Source organism: Scyliorhinus torazame, chromosome 2 (assembly GCF_047496885.1).
Source record: "Scyliorhinus torazame isolate Kashiwa2021f chromosome 2, sScyTor2.1, whole genome shotgun sequence".
NCBI lineage: Eukaryota > Metazoa > Chordata > Chondrichthyes > Carcharhiniformes > Scyliorhinidae > Scyliorhinus > Scyliorhinus torazame.
In genome coordinates, this window is record NC_092708.1 from 291,933,088 (window position 1) to 291,957,904 (window position 24,817).

The 24,817-nt window shown below is 46.3% G+C and overlaps 1 protein-coding gene across 5 annotated transcripts in view; it reads left to right on the plus strand.

Annotated features, from left to right (window-relative positions):
- akap6 (A kinase (PRKA) anchor protein 6) overlaps window positions 1-24,817 on the plus strand; it is a 1,059,704-nt gene that overhangs the window by 241,182 nt on the left and 793,705 nt on the right. For all 5 annotated transcript variants that reach the window (XM_072488434.1, XM_072488451.1, XM_072488470.1 and 2 more), the window contains one exon: window positions 10,390-10,745. In XM_072488434.1, coding sequence (XP_072344535.1) covers window positions 10,434-10,745 — 312 coding nt within the window. In that variant the 5' untranslated portion in view covers window positions 10,390-10,433. The remainder of the gene's footprint in view (window positions 1-10,389; window positions 10,746-24,817) is intronic.

Consider the following 24,817-nt stretch of genomic DNA (forward strand, 5'->3'; position numbering starts at 1 on the left):
GCAACTAGATCTTCATAACCCATAGAATCTTAGAATTTTACGGCACAGAAAAGGGTATTTTGCCCTTTGGTGCTTTACTTCACCGTAATATAACCTGCACTCTAATTCAGTCCACACTATATTATTTCTATTTTAGAAGCAACTAATTCCCTTTTAAAAGAATCATGAACAAGGGGCGGGATTCTCCACTCCCACGCCGAAGTGGCTGCGCCGTCGTGAACGCCGTTGAGGTTCACGACGGCGCGAAACGGCCCCGGTCCCAACCGATTCAGGCCCTGACAATGGGCCAGGATCGGGGCCGCGTCATCTACACGCGCCAGGCCTTGTCGCCCGCGTAAAAGCGGTGCCGCATAGATGACATGGCCGGCACCGCATAGCGGACGTCATCCGCGCATGCGTGGTTGCCGTCCTCTCTAAGTCCGCCCCGCAAGAAGATGTCTGACGGATCTTGCAGGGCCGCGGAAGGAAGGATGTCCTCCTTCAGAGAGGACGGCCTGACGATCGGTGGGCTCCGATCGCGGGGCACCCCACATCTGAGGTACCCCCCGGTGCAGGATCCCCCCTCGCCCCCCCCCCGGAGGCCGCCCCGCCAGCGTTCACGCACCGCTCACGACTGCAGCGACCAGGTGTGGACGGCGCCCGGGGGAACCCGCCGTTTTGGCCAGGCCGCTCGGCCCATCCGGGCCTCAGAATAGCGGGGGTGCCGGAGAATCGCCATTTTGGGTGTCTCCGGCGATTCTCCGGCCTGCTGTCGTGGAACTCGACCGGGCCGTTCCTGCCGCTTGGGAGAATTGCGGGAGGGCATCGGACCGGTGTCCTGGGAAATTTTGGCGGCCCAGGCGATTCTCCCAACCGGCGTGGGAGTGGAGAATCGCGTCCCATATTTCAACAATGGTTTGTGGTCGAGAATTTCACATTCAAACCACTCTCTGTGAATAATTTGGTCTAAACTGATTTGTAATCGATTTTATAATTTGTATGTTTGAATTGCTACCTTTTTGCTGACCAGTGGAAACAATGTACCACAATTCAACCTATCAGAACACCTCATTGCCTTGAAGACCTCTCTTCGGCCACCCTTTGCTTTCTCAGTTCCAATGAAAATATCACAAATTTTCAAGTCTATCTTTACAACTGTAACCTTTCACCCCCATTTAACAGCCTGCTAAGTCCACACTGCACTATTCTCATTGTTTTTATAGATTTCCTTGAATTGAGTACCCAAACTGGTGGACAGTACTCCAACCATAGCCGAACTAAAGTCTTGTACATGTTCAACATTACCATCGTATTCCAAGCCTGTGGAACACAAAATCAGGGATTCTGTTTGCCTTTTTTAATGCCGTATCTACCTTTTTCGCCACCTTTAATAATCTTTGAGCCCAGGCAATTCAGTAGCAATGCTAAGATAAAAGCAAATTACTGCCTTGCTGGAATCTGAAACAAAAACAGAAATGCTGGACAATCTCAGCAGGTCTAACAGCATCTGTGGAGAGAGAACAGAGCTAATGTTAAGCGTCTGGATGACACTTTGTCAAATCAATATGATCAGACTGGTCATCCAACTCAGTGACCTGTTTCCATTTCCCCCCCATATCCTTTGATTCCTTGATCCCCAAGAGCTATATCTGATTCCTTCTTGAAAACATAATGTGCCCGATAGAACGGCCTTGTCGCGTCCGACCCGCGATGTGACGAGGCCGTTAAATCTCGTAAGAGGCCTCTCGCGAGATTTGTGAATCTCGGGACACCTCACGAGATCTACCAAGATCTCGCGAAACATCACAGACTGCGGTGATGTAATCAGGAAAGGTAAGTGGTAAGTCTAATTTTGCTGTTTTTCAGTTAAAAGTGCAGTGTGTAGCTTAGTGTCAGATTGGCTGAAGCTGCCCCCAGCATAATCACCTGAGGCCTGTTTAGTGGCACAAGGGTGTACATTGTATCCTTCTGTTTGAAGCTTAAATAGTGTGACTCATCTAGTTTAGCTGGGTTCTGTATAAAAAACAGACAGAAAGCGCACTCAGTAAGCTTTGCGCAGGTGAAGGAGACAAAGCCTGAGCGAGACACATCCAGAGTGGGAATTGGATCTTGGTAATTTGGTATAGTGAGGTAATTCGGTGCAGAGTGGGAGAAGGTGCTTTTTCCCGACCGTTTTGTTCTCTTTCTTCTGGCCTGTGACTGTCAATCTGCAGGGAGAGAACCAGAGAGCATCCTAGGAAGGTAAGTGATTTTAATTTTTATTACCTTTTCAAATTGTGTGTGGGGGAAAACTGAAGTGACATCACAGTAAAGCTGTGACCTGATTGGCTGGTTGGGAATCTGTTAAATTTGAAAAAAAATAATATTGCAAAACAAATCTAATTGATTAACTAGGTAGTGGAGTAACTAAACCTGAGGGCAGTGATCGGTATTTAGCATTTAATTTTACAGTAAAAATCATCTAGCGTCAGGGCCATACAGTTAATTGTAACTCAATCTAACAATAATTCAAGTGTTTATTTTAAATGAATTAATTAGTGCTTAAATGTCACTCAGCGGGGTGCAGTGCTCCAACTGTGAGATGTGGCAGATCTGTGATGCTTCCAGCGTTCCAGTCGACTACATCTGCAGCAAGTGTAACTAATGGCAGCTCCTCACAGACCGCGTGGTTCAGTTGGAGCTGCAATTGGATGCACTTAGGAGCATGCAGGTGGTGGAAAGTGTCATAGATAGGGGTTATAGAGACGTGGTCACACCCAAGGTGCAGGCAGACAGATGGGTGACCACCAGAAGGGGCAGGCAGTCAGTGCAGGAATCCCCTGTAGTTGTCCCCCTCTTGAACAGGTATACCGCTTTGGATATTGTTGGGGGGAATAGCCTATTAGGGGAAAACAGCAGCAGCCAGAGCAGTGGCACCACGGCTCACTCTGATGTACAGCAGGGAGGGCCAAAACGCAGAAGAGCAATAGTCACAGGGGAGTCTATAGTCAGGGGCACAGATAGGCGCTTCTATGGATGTGAAAGAGACTCCAGGATGGTATGTTGCCTCCCTGGTGCCAGGGTCCAGGATGTCTCCGAACGGGTAGCGGGCATCCTGAAGGGGGAGAGGAAACAGGCAGAGGTTGTTGTACATATTGGTACTAACGACATATGCAGGAAGGGGCATGAGGTCCTGCAGCAGGAGTTCAGGGAGTTCGGCAGAAAGTTAAAAGACAGGACCTCTAGGGCTGTAATCTTGGGATTACTCCCTGCACCACGTGCCAGTGAGGCTAGAAATAGGAAGATAGAGCAGCTAAACACGTGGCTGAACAGCTGGTATAGGAGGGAGGGTTTCCGTTATCTGGACCACTGGGAGCTCTTCCGGGGCAGTTGTGACCTGTATAAGAAGGACGGGTTGCATCTGAACTGGAGAGGCATAAATATCCTGGCCGCGAGGTTTGCTAGTGTCACACGGGAGGGTTTAAACGAGTATTGCAGAGGGGTGGGTACTGGAGCAATAGGTTAGAAAGTGAAAACATTGAGGGAGAACTAGGGAATAGGGCCAGTATGGCTCTGACGAAGGGCAGACAGGGAGATGTTTCTGAAAACAGCGGGTTTGGTGGCCTGAAGTGCATATGTTTTAATGCAAGAAGTACAGTGAAAACAGCGCGAGGGGAGAGAGAGCCGGGACATTGAAAACAGCGCGAGAGGAGAGAGAACCGGGACATTGAAAACAGCGCGAGAGGAGAGACAGCCGGGACAGTGAAAACAGCGCGAGAGGAGAGAGAACTGGGACATTGAAAACAGCGCGAGAGGAGAGAAAGCTGGGACATTGAAAACAGCGCGGGAGGAGAGAAAGCTGGGACATTGAAAACAGCGCGGGAGGAGAGAGAGAGCCGGGACATTGAAAACAGCGCGAGTGGAGAGTGAGTCGGGACATTGAAAACAGCGCGGGAGGAGAGAAAGCCGGGACATTGAAAACAGCGCGAGAGGAGAGAAAGCCGGGACATTGAAAACAGCGCGGGAGCAGAGAGGGCCGGGACATTGAAAACAGCGCGGGAGCAGAGAAAGCCGGGAGATTTAAAAAGCGCGGGAGATTTAAAAAGCGCGGGAGGAGAGAGAGCCGGGAGATTAAAAAAGCACGGGAGATTTAAAAAGCGCGGGAGCTGCAAGTCAGAGCGAAGATTTAAAAAGATCGCGGCCTAGTTTCGGGAGCCTTTCGGAGGAGGAGGAGCAGTCAGGGAGAGAACCTGAAAACATCTAAGACACTCAGAAGGTAAGATGGTAAGTAAGTGATTTTTACTCATTTTTACTTTTATACCTTTTTCAAATTGTGTGTGTCGGGGGGAAACTGAAGTGACATCACAGAAAAGCTGTGACCTGAGTGGCTGGTTGGGAATCTACACTAAATTAAAAAAATTAAGCATTGGTAACTAATTAAACATAATTACTGAATTATAATTTAGAGGGGTATCTAAGCCAGAGATCGGAGAGTACTATATTTAGCTTTCACATTTATATTAGAAATCTAGTGCTAGGAAACAGATAGTTAACAGTAACTTAAAAATTAAAAAAAAACTTTTAATTTTAATTAATTGACGCAATGTCAGTTAGAGGGGTGCAGTGCTCTGACAGTGAGATGTGGCAGGCCCGAGAGGCTTCCAGCGTCCCGGATGGCTTCATCTGCAGAAAGTGCACCCAACTGGAGCTCCTCACAAACCGCATGGTTCGGTTGGAGCAGCAATTGGATGCACTTAGGAGCATGCAGGTGGCGGAAAGAGTCATAGATCGCAGTTATATAAATGTGGTCACACCCAAGGTGCAGGCAGAGAAATGGGTGACCACCAGAAAGGGCAGGCAGTCAGTGCAGGAATCCCCTGTGGTTGTCCCCCTCTCGAACAGGTATACCCCTTTGGATACTGTCGGGGGGGATAGCCTATCAGGGGAAAACAGCAGCAGCCAGAGCAGTGGCACCACGGCTGGCTCTGATGTTCAGAAGGGAGGGTCAAAGCACAGAAGAGCAATAGTAATAGGGGACTCTATAGTCAGGGGCACAGATAGGCGCTTCTGTGGATGTGAAAGAGACTCCAGGATGGTATGTTGCCTCCCTGGTGCCAGGGTCCAGGATGTCTCCGAATGGGTAGAGGGCATCCTGAAGGGGGACGGCAAACAGGCAGAGGTCGTTGTACATATTGGTACTAACGACATAGGCAGGAAGGGGCATGAGGTCCTGCAGCAGGAGTTCAGGGAGCTAGGCAGAAAGTTAAAAGACAGGACCTCTAGGGTTGTAATCTCGGGATTACTCCCTGTGCCACGTGCCAGTGAGGCTAGAAATAGGAAGATAGAGCAGCTAAACACGTGGCTGAACAGCTGGTGTAGGAGGGAGGGTTTCCGTTATCTGGACCACTGGGAGCTCTTCCGGGGCAGGTGTGACCTATATAAGAAGGACGGGTTGCATCTAAACTGGAGAGGCATAAATATCCTGGCCGCGAGGTTTGCTAGTGTCACACGGGAGGGTTTAAACTAGGGGGGTGGGCACGGGAGCAATAGGTCAGAAGGTGAGAGCATTGAGGGAGAACTAGGGAATAGGGACAGTGTGGCTCTGAGGCAGAGCAGACAGGGAGACGTTGCTGAATACAGCGGGTCTGGTGGCCTGAAGTGCATATGTTTTAATGCAAGAAGTATTACAGGTAAGGCAGATGAACTTAGAGCTTGGATTAGTACTTGGAACTATGATGTTGTTGCCATTACAGAGACCTGGTTGAGGGAAGGGCAGGATTGGCAGCTAAACGTTCCAGGATTTAGGTGTTTCAGGCGGGATAGAGGGGGATGTAAAAGGGGTGGTGGAGTTGTGCTACTGGTTAGGGAGAATATCACAGCTGTACAGCGGGAGGACACCTCAGAGGGCAGTGAGGCTATATGGGTAGAGATCAGGAATAAGAAGGGTGCAGCCACAATGTTGGGGGTTTACTACAGGCCTCCCAACAGCCAGCGGGAGATAGAGGAGCAGATAGGTAGACAGATTTTGGAAAAGAGTAAAAACAACAGGGTTGTGGTGATGGGAGACTTCAACTTCCCCAATATTGACTGGGACTCGCTTAGTGCCAGGGGCTTAGACAGGGCGGAGTTTGTAAGGAGCATCCAGGAGGGCTTCTTAAAACAATATGTAGACAGTCCAACTAGGGAAGGGGAGGTACTGGACCTGGTATTGGGGAATGAGCCCGGCCAGGTGGTAGAAGTTTCAGTAGGGGAGCATTTTGGGAACAGTGACCACAATTCAGTAAGTTTTAAAGTGCTGGTGGACAAGGATAAGAGTGGTCCTAGGATGAATGTGCTAAATTGCGAGAAGGCTACTTATAACAATATTAGGCGGGAACTGAAGAACAAAGATTGGGGGCGGATGTTTGAGGGCAAATCAACATCTGACATATGGGAGGCTTTCAAGTGTCAGTTGAAAGGAATTCAGGACCGGCATGTTCCTGTGAGGAAGAAGGATAAATACGGCAATTTTCGGGAACCTTGGATAACGAGAGATATTGTAGGCCTCGTCAAAAAGAAAAAGGAGGCATGTGTCAGGGCTAAAAGGCTGGGAACAGCCGAAGCCTGTGTGGAATATAAGGAAAGTAGGAAGGAACTTAAGCAAGGAGTTAAGGCAAATAGGGTTAAGGAAAATCCCAAGGCTTTTTATACGTACATAAAAAGCAAGAGGGTAGCCAGGGAAAGGGTTGGCCCACTGAAGGATAGGCAAGGGAATCTATGTGTGGAGCCAGAGGAAATGGGCGAGGTACTAAATGAATACTTTGCATCGGTATTCACCAAAGAGAAGAAATTGGTAGATGTTGAGTCTGGAGAAGGGTGTGGAGATAGCCTGGGTCACATTGAGATCCAAAAAGACGAGGTGTTGGGTGTCTTAAAAAATATTAAGGTAGATAAGTCCCCAGGGCCTGATGGGATCTACCCCAGATTACTGAAGGAGGCTGGAGTCGAAATTGCTGAGGCCTTGACAGAAATCTTTGGATCCTCACTGTCTTCAGGTGATGTCCCGGAGGACTGGAGAATAGCCAATGTTGTTCCTCTGTTTAAGAAGGGTAGCAAGGATAATCCAGGGAACTACAGGCCGGTGAGCCTTACTTCAGTGGTAGGGAAATTACTGGAGAGAATTCTTCGAGACAGGATCTACTCCCATTTGGAAGCAAATGGACGTATTAGTGAGAGGCAGCATGGTTTTGTGAAGGGGAGGTCGTGTCTCACTAACTTGATAGAGTTTTTCGAGGAGGTCACTAAGATGATTGATGCAGGTAGGGCAGTGGATGTTTATATGGACTTCAGTAAGGCCTTTGACAAGGTCCGTCACGGTAGACTAGTACAAAAGGTGAAGTCACACGGGATCAGGGGTGAGCTGGCAAGGTGGATACAGAACTGGCTAGGTCATAGAAGGCAGAGAGTAGCAATGGAAGGATGCTTTTCTAATTGGAGGGCTGTGACTAGTGGTGTTCCGCAGGAATCAGTGCTGGGACCTTTGCTGTTCGTAGTATATATAAATGATTTGGAGGAAAATGTAACTGGTCTGATTGGTAAGTTTACAGACGACACAAAGGTTGGTGGAATTGCGGATAGCGATGAGGTCTGTCAGAGGATACAGCAGGATTTAGATTGTTTGGAGACTTGGGAGGAGAGATGGCAGATGGAGTTTAATCCGGACAAATGTGAGGTAATGCATTTTGGAAGGTCTAATGCAGGTAGGGAATATACAGTGAATGGTAGAACCCTCAAGAGTATTGAAAGTCAAAGAGATCTAGGAGTACAGGTCCACAGGTCACTGAAAGGGGCAACACAGGTGGAGAAGGTAGTCAAGAAGGCATACGGCATGCTTGCCTTCATTGGCCGGGGCATTGAATATAAGAATTGGCAAGTCATGTTGCAGCTGTATAGAACCTTAGTTAGGCCACACTTGGAGTATAGTGTTCAATTCTGGTCGCCACACTACCAGAAGGATGTGGAGGCTTTAGAGAAGGTGCAGAAGAGATTTACCAGGATGTTGCCAGGCATTAGCTATGAGGAGCGGTTGAATAAACTCGGTTTGTTCTCACTGGAACGACGGAGGTTGAGGGGCGACCTGATAGAGGTCTATAAAAGTATGAGGGGCATAGACAGAGTGGATAGTCAGAGGCTTTTCCCCAGGGTAGAGAGGTCAATTACTAGGGGGCATAGGTTTAAGGTGCGAGGGGCAAGGTTTAGAGGAGATGTACGAGGCAAGTTTTTTTACACAGAGGGTAGTGGGTGCCTGGAGCTCGCTGCCGGAGGTGGTGGAAGCAGGGACAATAGTGACATTTAAGGGGCATCTTGACAAATACATGAATAGGATGGGAATAGAGGGATACGGACCCAGGAAGTGTAGAAGATTGTAGTTTAGTCGGGCAGCATGGTCGGCACAGGCTTGGAGGGCCGAAGGGCCTGTTCCTGTGCTGTACCTTTCTTTGTTCTTTGGATCTCGCCCTCACTGGACGGTATCCAGATTTGCATATTTAAATGAGCAGTTAGGCTATGCTGGATTCTCCCTAGGCCCGGGATTGAATGTCCGTGCCTGGCAGAACCTCCCATGGCGCCGTTTAGTAAAATGTGGACCAGGCGTCGTGGTACCTGGAGGATCTCCTAGACCACCGGAGGCTCCCGGGTGGTCGAGCTCTGGGCAGGGTGTAATCCTGGCTCCCCCGCAGCCACCCAGGCAGCTTGACACTGCCACCTGTGCACCATGGTACTGCCACTTTGGCACTTCCAGGGTGCCTGGATGGCATTGCCAAGCTGGCAAGAGCACTGCCAGGGTGCTAGGCTGGCAGTGCCAAGTTGCTCGGGGAGATTGAGGTGGCATTGAAAAAATGGTGCCCAAACTCTTGATGTATTGACGAGCTGAGCTGAGCTCGTCAGTGCAGGAAATGAAGTTAAGTGTGGCCTCGGCAGGGCATTCCTCACTGAGGCCAAAACAAAAAAGTCCTGTTTGATAGCAGGGTCATTATTGACGCTGCATGCACTGAGAAACACTCTGCTAAATGTGCCCAGAATGGGACTTTTTTTTCCAGTTTTGCAAACTACTTCCTGTGGTACCAAATTCCACAGGTTTACCACTCTGGGTGAAGAAATTTCTCCTCATCTTAGTTCTAAATGGTGTACCCCATAATCTTCAGACTATGACCCCTGGTTCTGGACCCTCCACCATTGGTAACATCGTTCCTGCATCTACCCTATCTCGTCCTGTTAGAATTTTATAGGTTTCTATAAGGTCCCCCTCATTCTTCTGAACCAGCGAATACAATCCTAACGGATTCAATCTCTCCTCGTACACCATTCCCGCTGTCCCAGAAATCAGTTTGGTAAACCTTCGCTGTTCTATAGAAAGAACATCCTTCCTCAGATAAGGCGACCAAAACTGCACACAATATTCCCGGTGTGGTCTCACCAAGGCTCTGTATAATTGAAGAAAGACATCCCTGCTCTTGTACTCAAAACCTCTCGCTATGAAGGCCAACATCCATTTGCTTTCCTTACCGCTTACTTTCAGCGACTGGTGAAGAAAGACTAACTTGAAACTAACACTGCCTCAATCTAAAGGCATGTTTTTATTATGAAAATTTCCAATAGGTTTTGTAACAGAAAAAGGAGCAGCATTAACTTAAATGTAGATCATTATCCCTTCATTCTCACTGGACAAATATTTTGGCATTCACTATCACCACAATGATTACAATACGTTAAGGAAAAGATCCAGCACCAGCTCCTCAGGGCAACTAAGGTTTGATAATGAAGGTGTCCTTGCCAGTGTTGCCTGTACCCTGAGAACAAGTTTTTTTTAAAAAGAAGACAATATAGAGAATAATAAAAGAGAAAAAATGGCTATTTAAAACAAATCATAATTTAATGAGTACCATAGAGTAGCAATAACTTATATTGTATTCTCTTTTATGTATTGTATACTGTATTGTCTTGGGAATCCAATAAAGGATAATAATACACTCCGGGCTTTCTTTGAAATAATTTGAAATAGTTTGAGCAGAGTTTCATGCATATTCACAGGACTAAATCCTTGAACCTGCAGGAAGGACTTTAGGAGGACAGAGATGTGCATGAATAACTAAATGGAAGCTTTTCATTTAAATAGTTGTTTTCCTTTCCCCCTGTGAAGGCAATTCCTGCAAATAGTCTCCAAACATGCCTGGTGCACCTTCTATGTGTCAGTTCCTGTATGACCTATCCTAGTCTGCTTTATATCATAAAATATTGCTCATAACAATATTGGAAAGCTATCTCGAAACCCAAAGGAATTGAACTAGATGGATTCAGTCGGCTAATATTCAAATTAAATCTATTTAGTTTTTGAAACAGCTTTACCAGCAGGCAGATTTATTATCTTTTGGTGTTTTGTGTACATCTCTTCAGCTGAACTCAAAAAGGATTCGTTGGTGGATTTAACAGCAACAACCATGAGCATCGTACTGACCCCAGTGAGTAGCCAAGAGCTGGATGCCATGGCAAAAGATGCTTCTCCGATGATCACGAACATGACCCCTCTCGAAGAGCCAGAGAACGAGGGAAGGATGAAGGAACATGATGCTATCCAGCGCTATGAGAAACCCCCACCACTTCACACTGGAGCAGACTGGAAAGTCGTCCTTCACCTGCCAGAAATAGAAACGTGGCTTCGTATGACATCCGAGCGAGTGCGAGACCTTACCTTTTCTGTGCAGCAAGATACTGAGAATAGACATGTAGATGTTCACCTGGTCCAACTAAAGGTAAGAATGGGGGTGGAGACTTTTCCCGCAGCACTGAATCATGATTTGAATTAATGCATGGACCGAAAATCAACTGGTATTGTGTCGTTAAATGTAAACCCCTGCTAGCATTAAAATGATTGGAACAAATATATTTATGGTTGTTGAATTGCAATTTCCGTAATGCTATGCAGTTTAACATGATTGAGTGAGAACTGTATGTGTGTGGGTGTAGACTACTGACGGGGGTTCTCAATCTGACCAACTACAATAAAATACTATAATAAGAGCAGGATATTGCGGATGATGGAAATCAGAATTAAAACTCAAAAAACCTCAACAGGTCTGGCAGCACCTATTGAGAAACAGAGCTCATGTTTCAAGTCAAACATGACTCTTATATTCGACTCGAAACGTTGCGGAGACTTTTATGGCTTGAGCTGGTGTATTTGCGGGAAATGGTTATGTAAAACATGTTGGGTGGCTAGCTCACTGCTTTGCACTTATCCCCGTGTTGTTCCCCATAATAGTGGGGGAGGAAGGCGTCATATTGAAGTCCTTAACTGGCCAATTAATGGCCTATTTCCACCCCACTACAATATTACTTGCAGGTTGAATGGTTTAAGTTTAATTTGTGATTTGCTTTTAGTTTCAGACAATATCCCTTCAAGGGGCTGCCCCTTTTAAATTGTTCCTCAGTTTGTTTGATTTGGTTTAATTGGTTATTTGGTTTATTCAAAATTGGAATAATACCAGCAGCTAGAGAAGGTGGAATGAAGGAAGCCAACCCGCTGCTTCACCATCTCAGGAGGGAGAGTGAGTACCTCCTTTGGGTTTGCCCCTCACCCATTGGTGTCACAGCCCCAAAGATGTTTGAGGGGGATCCCCTTTGTGAGTCTGTCACTGGCCTCCAAATGCTGACACCCCGATCACCTCTCGGGGTTCTCTGATCCCTCCCTGACCAACAACTCCAGACTAAGCTTAGCTCAGTGCTCATATTGTCTACCTTCTTGTGACTGCTTGTAAGTGCCAACAGTGGCCACGACTGAACCAAGCTACTGATCCTTGTGGTAACTAGCTACAGCCTCAATTCCATGGGCAAAGGTTTACACAACCCCCTGCCAAGGCGGATTCTGAGGCAGGGGGAAGGAAGCATAAAATCGAATGGAGGAGATTCCTCCCCCCGGAAACCTGCCGACCCAAACCCAGATACAATTTCACGCTTGGGCAGGAAACCCATTAACCTATTAATTTTTTTAGGCTGGCCGGAGTGTGTGCAGGTCGGTTGGGAAAGTGACATTAAATCTTTTCCCCATCTCAGGTGGGACCGGCCTCCCTGAACAGGTGCCAGAATGTGGCGACTAGCGGCTTTTCACAGTAACGTTATTGAAGCCTACTTGTGACAATAAGCGATTATTATTATTAAGGGGGGGGGCGCCTCACTCTGAAGGCCCCCTCAGAGTTGGGGCACCCTCCACCCCGGGATGTTGGAGCTCCGGGACCCCCTACCCCCGATGCTGTGATCGCTTCCATTCCGCGACCCCCGGGCATTCCATACTCTTCCGACCTCCCTGAATTACCTTTTCAAAGGTCCTGGGACTTAACTCCAGGCAGAGTGCTGCAGTACCACTTTCTGTTCTCACGAGTGCTGTGCGTGGCCGGGTTGAAGAGCTGCTGTTACTCCTTCCGGGAACAGACGGAAGTGAGTGTTATATGGCAGTGGGAGTTCGAGAGTCAGCGGCTGTGTGTTAGGCACTGACTCTCAGGGTGGCGAGCACCTGTCACTCGCTATCCTTATAATTTTATGCCATGAGTTCAAATAAATTCTTGTATGGCACCTTACTAATCGCTTTTTGAAAATCCATATATTCTACATCCATTGATTTTCCCCCAATCCATCCTGCTGGTTACCTCCTCAAAGTACTTGAATAGATTTGTCAAACCCGATTTCCCTTTCACAAATCCAGGTTGATTCTGCTTAATCTTTTTGTGCCCTGTTAGATTGTAGCAATGTTGGTCTAATTGGCCGAGGGCTCCTGTTTTCTCTTTTTCTCCTTTCTTGAATAGTGGAGTTTTTTTGCTACCTTTAACTCCTTGGGAACTGTTACAGAATCTAATACGGAAGATTAAAACAACCATCCATAATCGGAGGAAGCAGCCAGCAGGGTATTTAATGGTCAGGAGCACAACATGCCAATCTGGGAGTGACAGGGACAAAAGCCAAGCTACTTTGCATTCATCCAGGCCCATTGCCCAACCCTAGCTCATTGATGAGAAAGAGAACTATTGTTCAAATAAGTAAGCAGGCATGTGTGTGAGACCATTCAAAGTTGGAAGTTTGTGTACCTTTTCCTTTTTCCATTTCTCATACCAACATGTCTCACAGAAGGGAAAGTGGGGAAGGAGTCCTGCTTCCATTAACAGGGACATCCAGATCCTGGTGGAGGAGGACCAGACTTGGCTTTCCACATTATATCCTAGAAGCTGCCCACAGTGACCACAGAAGCAGGAAATAGCCTCTGCCGTGAGCACAGAAGGGGATCATGGAAGATCATGGTTTCAATAAATGAAGAGGTTTCCCAACCAGCTGCAATCTGGCAATGTGAAGCACATGGAAGTCCAAGTGATGGTTCATATCTGAATGTTGTACCTATGGCTGGGGATTTGGCACATTCCCCTCCTGTAACATGGAGGCTTGTATGTCAAAGCTGCTCCTGTAGGTGCACACAATAGCACGTCTACTTTATCCATACCGTTTATCACCTGATATACCTCAATTAGATCTCCTCTCATTCTTCTAAACTTGAGAGAGTACAGGCCTAAACTGCTCAATCTCTCTTCATAAAACAAACCCCTCATCTCTGGAATTAATCTAGTGAACCTCCTCTGAACTGCCTCCAATGAAACTGCATCTCGCCTCAAATAAGGGGACCAAAATTGTACACAGCACTCCTGGTGCAATCTCACCGATGCCTTGCACAGTTGCAGCAACACTTCCCTACTTTTACACTCTATTCCTTTAGCTTTGAAGGCCAAAATTCCATTTGCCTCCCTTATCACCTGCTGTATCTGCATACGAGTTTTTTGAGATTCGTGCATGAGGACACCCAGATCCTTCTGCACTGAAACACTCTGAAGTTTCTTTTCATTTCGATAATAAGTTTCCGTTTTATTTTTCCGACCAAAATGGATAAGTTCTCACTTATCCATGTTAAAATCCATCTGTCAACATTTGGCCAATTAACCTAACCTATCTATATCCAGTTGTAAATTTCTTATTTCTTCATTGCAACTTACTATCCCTATTTAGTGTAATTTGCAAAGTTGGCTATTGGACCTTCGATCCCTACATCCAAGTCATTCACATATATTGTAAATAGTTTGGGCCTGAGGACTGAACCCTTTTGCACCCCACTAGTTACATCTTGCCAACCAGAAAAATACTCATTTATCCCGACTCTCTGCCTTCTGTTGGTTAGCCAGTCTTCTGTCTAATCTAATAAATTATCCCAAATCTCATGTGATCATACCTTGTGTATTAACCTTTTGTGCCACATTTTATCAAATGCCTTCTGGAAGTCTATTATCCACTTGGCTTGTTACATCTTCAAATTAGTCAAACACGATTTATCCTTCATATAACCAGCTGACTCTGATGAATTGCATTTTGACTTTCTAAATTTCCTGCAATTAACTTCCTTCTAACAATTTCTCAATTACAGAAGATAAACGAATTAGTCTATAGAGTCCTACTTTCTGCCTCCCTCCGTTTTTGAATAAGAGCGTTACTTTAGCATTTTCCCAATCCCTGGAACCTTTCCCGCATCCAGGGAATTTTGGAATATTATATCCAATGGATCCATGATCTCTGCTGTCACTTCCTTTAAGACCCTAAGATGTAGGCCATCAGGCCCTGGAGACTTGTCTGCCTTCAATCCCAATAGTTTGTTAAGTACTTTTTCCCTATCGATGATGATTTTTCTAAGTTCCTCCCTTTCTAATGCCTCTGTATTACTTGTAGCTGTTTGGATGGCAATAGTGTTCTCCACCGTGAAAACTGAGGCAAAATATTGATTTAGCGTCACTGCCATTTCTGTGTTCCCCACTATTACTCTCTGGTCTCATCCCTCAAAGGACCAACAATGACTTCAGCTACTCTCTTCCCTTTCTATACACTTATAGAAGCTTTTGCTATCCTTTTTGTGCTAATTTTCTTTCATAATTTAACTTTGCTCTTGTTCTTTTTATTACTTTTTTAGTAACCCTTTGTTGATCTTTAAAAGTTTCCCAATCATCCAGCCTGCCACTGGTGTTTGCAGTATGGTAGGCCTTCATTTTTGTCTCTGTTATCTTTAATGTCCTTGCTCATTCATGGATGCTTTTCTCCCCTTACAATCTTTCTTCCATTCTGGAATATATTTTAGTTGGGAGGAATCTCCTTAAATAACTGCCACTGGTCATCAACTGTCCTACCTTTTAGTCTTCCTGCCCAGACCTCTGGGGCCAAATCTGTCCTCGTGTTGAAGTAATTACCTCCAGTTTCTCACCCCAAAATGAATTTGAAATTCTACCATGCTATGATCACTCTTCCTTAACTATGAAGCCATTAATTAATACCTCCCCATTACACAGTATCAAATCCAGAATAGCCTGCTTCCTGATTGGTTCAACAGCATATTGCTCCAGGAAACAATCTCCAACACATTCAGTGAACTCTCATAGAATGAATAAATCTCCACAGTGCAGAAGGAGGCCATTCAGCCCATTGTGTCTGCACCAATCCCGGAGCACCCGAAGAAAACCCATGCAGACAAGGGAAGAATGTGCAAACTTCACACAGTCACCTGAGGTCGGAATCAAACCAGGTCCCTGGCACTGTGAGGCACCAGTGCTAACTACTATGCTGCCACAAGCTACCTTTCCAATTTTATTAAGCCAATTAACATGTATATTAAAAGCACCCATGATTATTGTCGCACCTTTGTAACAAGCCTCTAATATTTCCTGGCTTACACTGTGCCCCACTGTGCAACTACTGTTTGGGGATCTATTGATTACGCCCATCAGGGACTTCTTTCCTTTCCTATTTCATATTTCTACCAAGACTGTGCCACATCTTGATCTTGATCTCCAATGCCTGTATTATTTCTCACTTCAGCACTGATCCCTTCCTTTACCAGCAAAGCAACACCACCTCCTTTACCTTTCTCCCTATTCTTCCACAATACTGAGTACCCTTGGATGGGCAGCACTGTAGCACAGTGGTTAGCACTGTTGCTTCACAGTGCCAGGGACCCTGGTTCGATTCCTGGCTTGGGTCACTGTCTATGCGGAGTCTGCACATTCTCCCATGTCTGCGTGGCTTTCCTCCGGGTTCTCCGGTTTCCTCTCACCAGTCTCAGAAGACGTACTTGTTTGGACATTCTGAATTCTCCCTCAGTGTACCCGGACAGGCACCGGAGTGAAGTGTGGCGACGAGTGGATTTTCATCTTCGTTGCAGTGTTAATGTAAGCCTACTTGTGACACTAATAAAGATTATTATTATTGTATTCAATTCCCAGACCTGGGGCGGGATTCTCCCCTACCTGGCGGGGCGGGCGGTCCCGGCGCCGAGGAGTGGTGTGAACCACTCTGGTGTTGGGCCGCCCTGAAGGTGCGGAATCCTCCGCACCTTCAGGGGCTAGGCCTGCGCCGGCGGGGTTGGCGCCGCACCAACCGGTGCAGAAGAGGCTTGGTGCCACACTAACCAGCACCGAAGGGCCTCTGCCAGCCGGCGCGAGTTGGCGCATGCGCGGGAGCGCCAGCGTATGCGGGCGTCATCCCAGCGCATGCACAGGAGGGTTCGTCTCCGTACCGGCTATGGCGGAGGTCCAGAGCAGCCGGTGCTGAGGGAAAGAGTACCCCCACAGCACAGGCCCGCCCGCGGATCAGTGGGCCCCAATCGCGGGCCAGGCCACCGTGGGGGTCCCCTGCGCCCCCCCCAAGGACCTCGGAGGCCGCCCGCAGTGCCAGGTCCCGCCGGTAAGTACCACGTCTAATATACGCTGGCGAGACCAGCCTAAAACGGACGGCCGCTCGGCCCATCGCGGGCTGGAGAATCACCGGGGAGGCAGCTGCCAGCGGCCGCCGACCGGCGGGATTCCCGCCCCCGCCAAAACCCTGGCGCCGGATAATTTGGCAGCCGGCGGGGGCGGGATTCACACCGCCCCCCGACGATTCGCCGGCCCGACGGGAGGTCGGAGAATCCCGCCCCAGGTGTCCTTGTAACCATGCCTCAGTACTCACCACCAAATCTTACCTGCTTGTCTCTATTTGCGCTGTTAACTCATTAATTTTGTTCCGAATGCTTCATGAATTCAGACACAAAGCCACAAAGCTTTAAGTTTCTTCTGTCATCAAATTTTCCTCCTCTTATCAGACTCCTTGGTGGAATATTACTTGCTTCATATCCCTTCCTTTTATTTTCTGGTAACAATCCACCTCATCATTAACCTTCCTACCCTCCCCTTTAACTTTGATTTTCTAATTTTCCATGCAACTAAACTCTCCCCTCAATTATTTAGTTTAAAACCCTATCTACAGTCTTAATTATGTGATTCACTGGGACTCCGGTCCCAGCATGATTCGTTGAAGACCATCCCATCGGAAGAACTCCCTCCTTCCCCAGTTACTGGTGCCAGTGTTCTATGAATTCAAACCATTTTTCTTACACCAACCTTTGAGCCACACATTTACCTCTTTAATCTTATTGACCCTGCGCCAATTAGGTCATGGGCAGTACGGTAGCATAGTGGTTAGCACAGTTGCTTCACAGCTCCAGGGTTCCAGGTTCGATTCCCCGCTGGGTCACTGTCTGGGTGGAGTCTGCACGTTCTCTCCGGGTCTGCGTGGTTTTCCTCTGGATGCTCCAGTTTCCTCCCACAGTCCAAAGACGTGCAGGTTAGGTGGATTGGCCATGATAAATTGTTCAAAAAGGTTGGGTTGGGTGGGGTTACGGGGAGGGTGGAGGTGTGGGCTTGTGTAGGGTGCTCTTTCCAAGGGCCGGGTCAGACTCGATGGGCTGAATGGCCTCCTTCTGCACTGTAAATTCTATGATTCTATGGCTCAGGTAGTAATCCTGAGATTATACTTATTTTGGTCCTGCTTTGCAATTTAGCCCCCAGCTGCTCGTATTCTTCCAGCAGAACCTCTATCTTAGTTCTACCTAGATCTACGTGGAGTACGACAACTGTATCTTTACCAGCCTTTCCAAGTTCCTCTGTAGTCCAGATGAGATATCCCGAACCTGAGCACAGTCCCCGCTCTTGTCCAGATAGGAGCAAGAATCTCGAACCTGTTGGACAAGGACAAGGGCTAAGGCAACCCTACCTCCTGGATCCCTCCACCTGCCTCACTCATAATTATACCCTACTGTCCCTGACCACTAGCCAAATTCAAAGTAATTAATCTAACGTGTGTGATTGCCTCCTGAAACACAGCATCCATGTACATCTCCCCCCCTCCCCCCTCATGTGTCGCAGCGTCCGAAGCTCAGAACATAGAACATACAGTGAGAAGGAGGCCATTCGGCCCATCGAGTCTGCACCAACCCACTTAAGTCCTCACTTCCACCCTTTCCCCGTAACCCAATAACCCCTCCTAACCTTTTTGGTCACTAAGGGCAATTTGTCATGGCCAATCCACTTAACCTGCACTTCTTTGGACTGTGGGAGGAAACCGGAGCACCCGGAGGAAACCCACGCAGACATGGGGAGGACGTGCAGACTCTGCACAGACCGTGACCCAGAGGGGAGTCGAACCTGGGACCCTGGCGCAGTGAAACCATAGTGCTAACCACTTGTGCTACCATTCTACTCTAGTTCATCAACTTTGAACCAAACTTCCTCAATCAACCGACACTTGCTACAGATGCGTTCACTGGAAACCACAATGGGGTTCACCATCTCCCTCATCATGCAGGTACAACACATCATCTGGTCCTGCATCTCTATTTTATTTAATTAGTTTTCAATTAGTTTAAAAAAAAATTTCCAGCTGGTTTTTAGTTTTTGTAATCTTGTAATCTGATTTTGTAATCAGGTACCCGGGACCTGGGATTCATGTCGCATTACATTCATCCCCCACCATCTGGCCTGCAAAATCCTACCAACTGTCCTGGCTTGACACAATTCACACCTCTTTAACCTGGGGTTACCCCATCTCTGGATCTGTAAAGATTTAATCACCTGCTAATGCTCGCATTCCAAGCATTGTCTGGCATCTTTGAATCTGTCCATATATATGTTTCTGGAACATACCTCTTCATTCACCTGAGGAAGGAGCAGCGCTCCGAAAGCTAGTGACATCGAAACAAACCTGTTGGACTTTAACCTGGTGTTGTAAGACTTCTTACTGTGCTCACCCCAGTCCAACGCCGGCATCTCCACATCATATGTGTTTTCATGGATGGAACAATCTGTCTGGGCTGTATGCAGAATAATACTTTTCACTGTACCTCTGTACATGTGACAATAAATCCAAATCCCTCTCGGGTCCCGCTCTTTTTAAATCTCTGCTCTGACTCTCAGCTCCTGCTCTTTTTAAATCTCTGCTCTGACTCTCAGCTCCTGACCTTTTAAAATCTCCACTCTGACCCTCAACTCCTGCTTTTTTTAAATCTGCGCTCTGACTCTCAGCTCCCGCTCTTTTCAATCTTCGCTCTGAATCTCAGCTCCCGCTCATTTTAAATCTCCGTTCAGGCTCTCAGCTCCCACTCTTTTCAAATCTCAATTCTTACTCTCATTTCCCGCTCTTTTTAAATCTCCGCTCTGACTCTCAGCTCCCGCTCTTTTTAAATCTCCTGTCCGACTGGTGGCACTGTGGCACAGTGGTTAGCACTGCTGCCTCACAGCGCCAGGAACCCGGGTTCAATTCCAGCCTTGGGTAATTGTCTGTGTGGAGTTTGCACGGTCCCCCGTGTCTGCGTGGGTTTCCTCCGGGTGCTCCGGTTTCCTCCCACAGTCCAAAGATGTGCAGGTTAGGTGGGCTGGTCATGGTCCCTTCGTGTCCAAAAGGTTAGGTGGAGTTACGTTTGATTCTGAAAATGGTGTATGGAGCTTCCTTCTCTACCTGTGCATAGTTTATTACTGCTTTGTTGAAGGATCTTGATGCAAATGCTATTGGCTCCTCTTCACCATTTATGTGAGAACCCACTTCTCCTACCTCATAAGGTGATGCGTCACAAGCCAGTTGCAAGGATAACTTTGCATCAAAATGTGTCAGGACATTAATAATGCCTCTTTAGATTGTTGGAAGGCCTTCTTGCACTGTTCCACCCATTTCCATTTCCTGTTTTGACACAATAAGTTGTGTAAAGGCTTGAGAATAGTTGCTAGATTATGGACAAATCTTCCATAATAGTTTAATAAGCCCAAAATGATTGAAGTTGATTTATGCTTTGAGGTGCAAATGCCCAATAATGGCTTTTACTTTTGATGGTGGTTTGTGCAGCCCTTTGCATCTATGATGTGCCCCACATATTCAATAGAAGATTTGAAGAATTCACATTTACTCTCCATACCCGTAGTCCGTAATTATCTAGTCTCTGGAGTGTAGCATCTAAATTTTGGAGATGCTCTTCTTCATTCTTTCCAGTAACTAAGATAAAATAAGTAGCACTTCTGGACTCTTTCTAGTCTGCTGAGAATTTGATCCATGACTCGTTGGAACAACGCAGGTATGGACATGATGCCAAATGGAAGTCTTTAATATCTGAATATCCTTTGTGTGTCACGATTGTCAAACATTGTTGTGAATCTGGATCCATATTTATCTGGAGATAAACTTGACTGAGGCCAGCTTTACTGAAATGCTTCCCAGTCTACCATTAAAGACAATGGCATGTTTCTTTAAAATCTTCGGTAGACTTGCTTCAGTCTCCGACATCAGATTCCTTTCAGCCCAGTTTGGCTTGTTTCTCTCAGCCAGATTCTCCCCATTAGGGCTGGATATTACTTTTAACAAAGTGTGGAGCCAAGTCTACGGTCTGTCCATTTAGCTGCACATTTACATTGATACGGCCTCTCAATGGAACCACTTCTCTGGTATAGGTTATGATTATCATTTTTGAGGGTTTCAAGATAAAATGTCGTAGTTTCTCTTGGTAAACAATTTCAGAGACCAACGCAATGGCTGCACCAGTGTCCCCCTCCATTTCCACTGGGTGTCTGTCCAGTAAAGGAGTGACCCAGTAACGGTTTGTTGCACCTGCACCTTCAATGGCAGTTCATCATCTGACTGCGACTCTGGTCCCTTTTTGCGTCCTTTTCAGAATAAGTGGATACTCTTCCCTCGATTCAATTTTCCTCTTGGTGTATTTGGCTCTTGCTTTTTATAATTCTTGTTTGAACTTGTTCTTTCTTCCTCCAACAAGCATGTTCAATGTGACCCTCTTTACCACAATTATTGCATTTTGCATCCTAATTCCAACAATCTGTTGCTATGTGCCCAGTTTTTGCACATTGAGGCAATTTTGAAGCTGCGTTGGTGTTCGGGTCTCGGCGACATTTTATGGATTTTAGTGCTCGAGTTTAATTATTGAATTTCTTTAGCTGATAGTTCCTTAGAGATTGCAACTTTCAAAACATTCTTTCGGTCTCAGTTACTTTCTGTTAACAGTCTTTTCTGGATAACTTCACTTCTTGGCCCACACACTAGTCTGTCTCTAATGGTGTCACTCAAGACATCCCCAAATTCACAGAATTCAGCTAATTTCTTTAAACCAGCATCGAATTGTGTGGTTGATCCATCTTCTTGCTGGTTATGTTTATGGAACCTGGACCTCTCAGTGATGACCAAGAGTTTCAGTTAGAAATGGCCCGACAATATCTCCACAATCTCACCATAAGTTTTTGGACCTGGTTTTTCTGGGTGCACTAGACTTCACAGGAAGCTAAAGGTTTTCTGCCTTCATCGTGGTCAGGAAAGATGGGACTACTATGTCTGCTGAAACTCTGTTCGCCTGGGCAAAGTGTTTGAATCTTTCAGTGTATGAGCTCCAGTGCTTAGTGTTTTCACCATACAGTCCCATGGTGCCAAAACCCCCGCCATTTTACTATGGGAGGGCTTGCATCAGCACAACTGTGCCACAAAGTGTTTAGCACTACCTCACTTCATTTTATTCTTCTTTCAAACAAGGTAACCCTGAGCTCAACTTGTTCCATTCCGAGATTTGCAAGGGGTTGTGCAAAACTCCCATAGCTCTCAATTAGTTGTTGCACGTATTTGTTACTTTACATGCTACTCACAGTAGACGGGCACTGTTCCAGAACTTTCTGAGCAGAGCACATAACCAGATTCTTTTGATGCTGTTTTCACCAAAATCTTTATTTAAATTTCGGTTCCTTTGATAGTTGCTGCTATTATTCAGCACCCCTCCATTTCCAGCTTTGGCGTAGCGATGTTTTTATCTTCTTAATCCTTTTTGGATGGCTGCAGTGTGAATCCATGATTTTTCTTACTCCGCCTGATTTCTGCAGTTCTTTTTCGGGTGTTTGCAGTGTGGGTCAACCACCTCATCGCAATTTTCTTTGTGGTATTTTTAAAGGATAGGCTTGCAGGTTACAAAGGTCCAAACAAACACGAGCTTTATTGGAAAAATGTTTACTCAACAGGTTGTAAAGATAGATTGACTGTTAGTCAGCCCAAACTGTCGATGATGTCATCAGTATGCCACATGATCGAACTCTGAAAGTGACTTTGTTCCAACTAGGAAAAAATACGAATAGTCAACACCACCCCCAATGCAACAGCTCCTTCTTTCCTCATATGGTTGTCAGTGGGCCATGGAGTTGAATTCCTGCCTCCCACACCTCTCTTTCCACACGGGTTTAACCATCCAATCTGTTTATTCCTCTGCCATGTGCGTGGCTCAGGTAATCATTTAGAAGAGATTATGGGTAAAATGTGTTATGGTCCTTTTGTGGCCGGGCAGGGCTGGAAAATGCGGCGAGCCATTCAAAAGTCCATTGACTTCGGTGGGAGGGGAAAATCCCGCCGGCATGAGGGGCAGTGAAATTACACTTTACACTTTTTAAAATTTGGATTCTAACTCCTCAAAGTCTATCATTCCTCATCCTATTTATGTTCTTGGTTCCTTTTTAGACCATGGCAACTGGATTCTCCCTCTCACACTCCACATTCTTTTCCAGGTGTGGAGAAAAGCCTTTCACCCCAGAATCGGGCAGACAACACCATCATCTGAACTCCTGGTCATGGCTGCAAACATCTGTAGCTACTCCCCTGCCTATACAATCCCCTATCACTGCCACTTTCCATTTCTCTCCCATCTGCACAATGGTACTATGGTCAGTTTTCCCATTCACTGTGAGGTCCTTGTTCTCATCCACATAGATAGCAAGTACCTCTTACCTGCTGCTGGAGGTCAAGGCTGAGCCTCCACCATCACTACATCTGGATCCCCATACCTGCCCGATTCACACTTACACCCTTCTGCTCTTGACCATTGACCACCTCTAAAATATTACTTAGCCTAAGACTTCCGCCCAGAATAAAGTGTCCAGCTATCTCTTCCCCTTCCTGATGCTCAACAATATCTGCAGCTTGGCTACCATATCAATAACTTTGAGCTGAAGTTACTCATGCTGCAGATGTTTACAGCAGACGTAATCGCAATGCTGTGTACAAACACTCAGATGCTGCAGTAACCGCACAGCATGTGCACTACAAAGCCTGTCTAATGTTATTTATTTCATTAAGTAATTAGTAACTTTTTGAATTGAATTGATTACTTAAATTGTATTTGTTAATCGGTTTATGTAATTTATGCTACTAGGTGAGCAAAATAAAATAATAAATTACTGCTTTCTAGCTTAGAGACAAAGGAAAAACACAATCAGTTGGAAGTGAATTAAAAAAGCCACAACTCTTTTCACCTCTGCAATAAATTTGCACTTGCACCAAATTCTTGACTCTGTTAATGATGCACTCCTTCACAACCTCCCTGTGTTCCACACTCAAATGAACCATCACGCAAATATTCACAGTAAACAAAGTCTCTTCTCACCAAATTAACATAATGTTGAGCAACATAATCGCATTCAATGTCACAATTGTTTCTTTTATGCAACTGAAATAAGGAATTTGTGGTTTCCACGAATGTAATATTCTGCCAGTGTTCAGAATGATAGAAGTTTGTTCTCGATCATTTTTCATTCTTTCAAGCCTCATCGGTTCAGATCTGTCATACTCCTTGTAAATCCATTGTCCTCTTCATGAGGTGCTGTTAGTATCACCTTGTAATAATAATCTAATAATCTTTATTATTGTCTAAAGTTGTAAATTTGGGAGAAAATGTGAAAAAGGAGGCGAATCAAAAATATATATATATTTTTTAAATATATTTTATTGAAATTTTTTTTCCCCTGAGCAACATTTTTCCCGCTTACAAAACAAGCGAAACGATAACAATAACAAAACAGATTTTTAAAAAACTTTTTAACAATAATAATAATATACAAGTAACAAAACCTCGTACGCTATTGACCTATACGCAACTAAGCCTCCTCCCCCTCCCCCCCCCCCGCCACCCCCCTGGGTTGCTGCTGCTGGTCATCTGTCTTCCCTCTAACGTTCCCCTAGGTAGTCGAGAAATGGCTGCCACCGCCTGGTGAACCCTTGAGCCGATCCTCTCAGGGCAAACTTTATCTGCTCCAGTTTAATAAACCCCGCCATATCGTTTACCCAGGCCTCCAGTCCGGGAGGTTTCGCCTCCTTCCACATGAGTAGGATCCTGCGCCGGGCTACGAGGGACGCAAAGGCCACGACATCGGCCTCTTTCGCCTCCTGCACTCACGGCTCTTCCGCAACTCCAAATAGAGCTAACCCCCAGCCTGGTTTGACCCGGGCCTTCACCACCTACGAAATCACTCCCGTCACTCCCTTCCAATACCCTTCCAGTGCCGGGCACGCCCAAAACATATGTGCGTGGTTTGCCGGGCTCCCGCCACACCTCCCACATTTGTCCTCCACTCCAAAGAACCTGCTCAATCTTGCCCCCGTTATGTGTGCTCTATGTAGCACCTTAAATTGAATC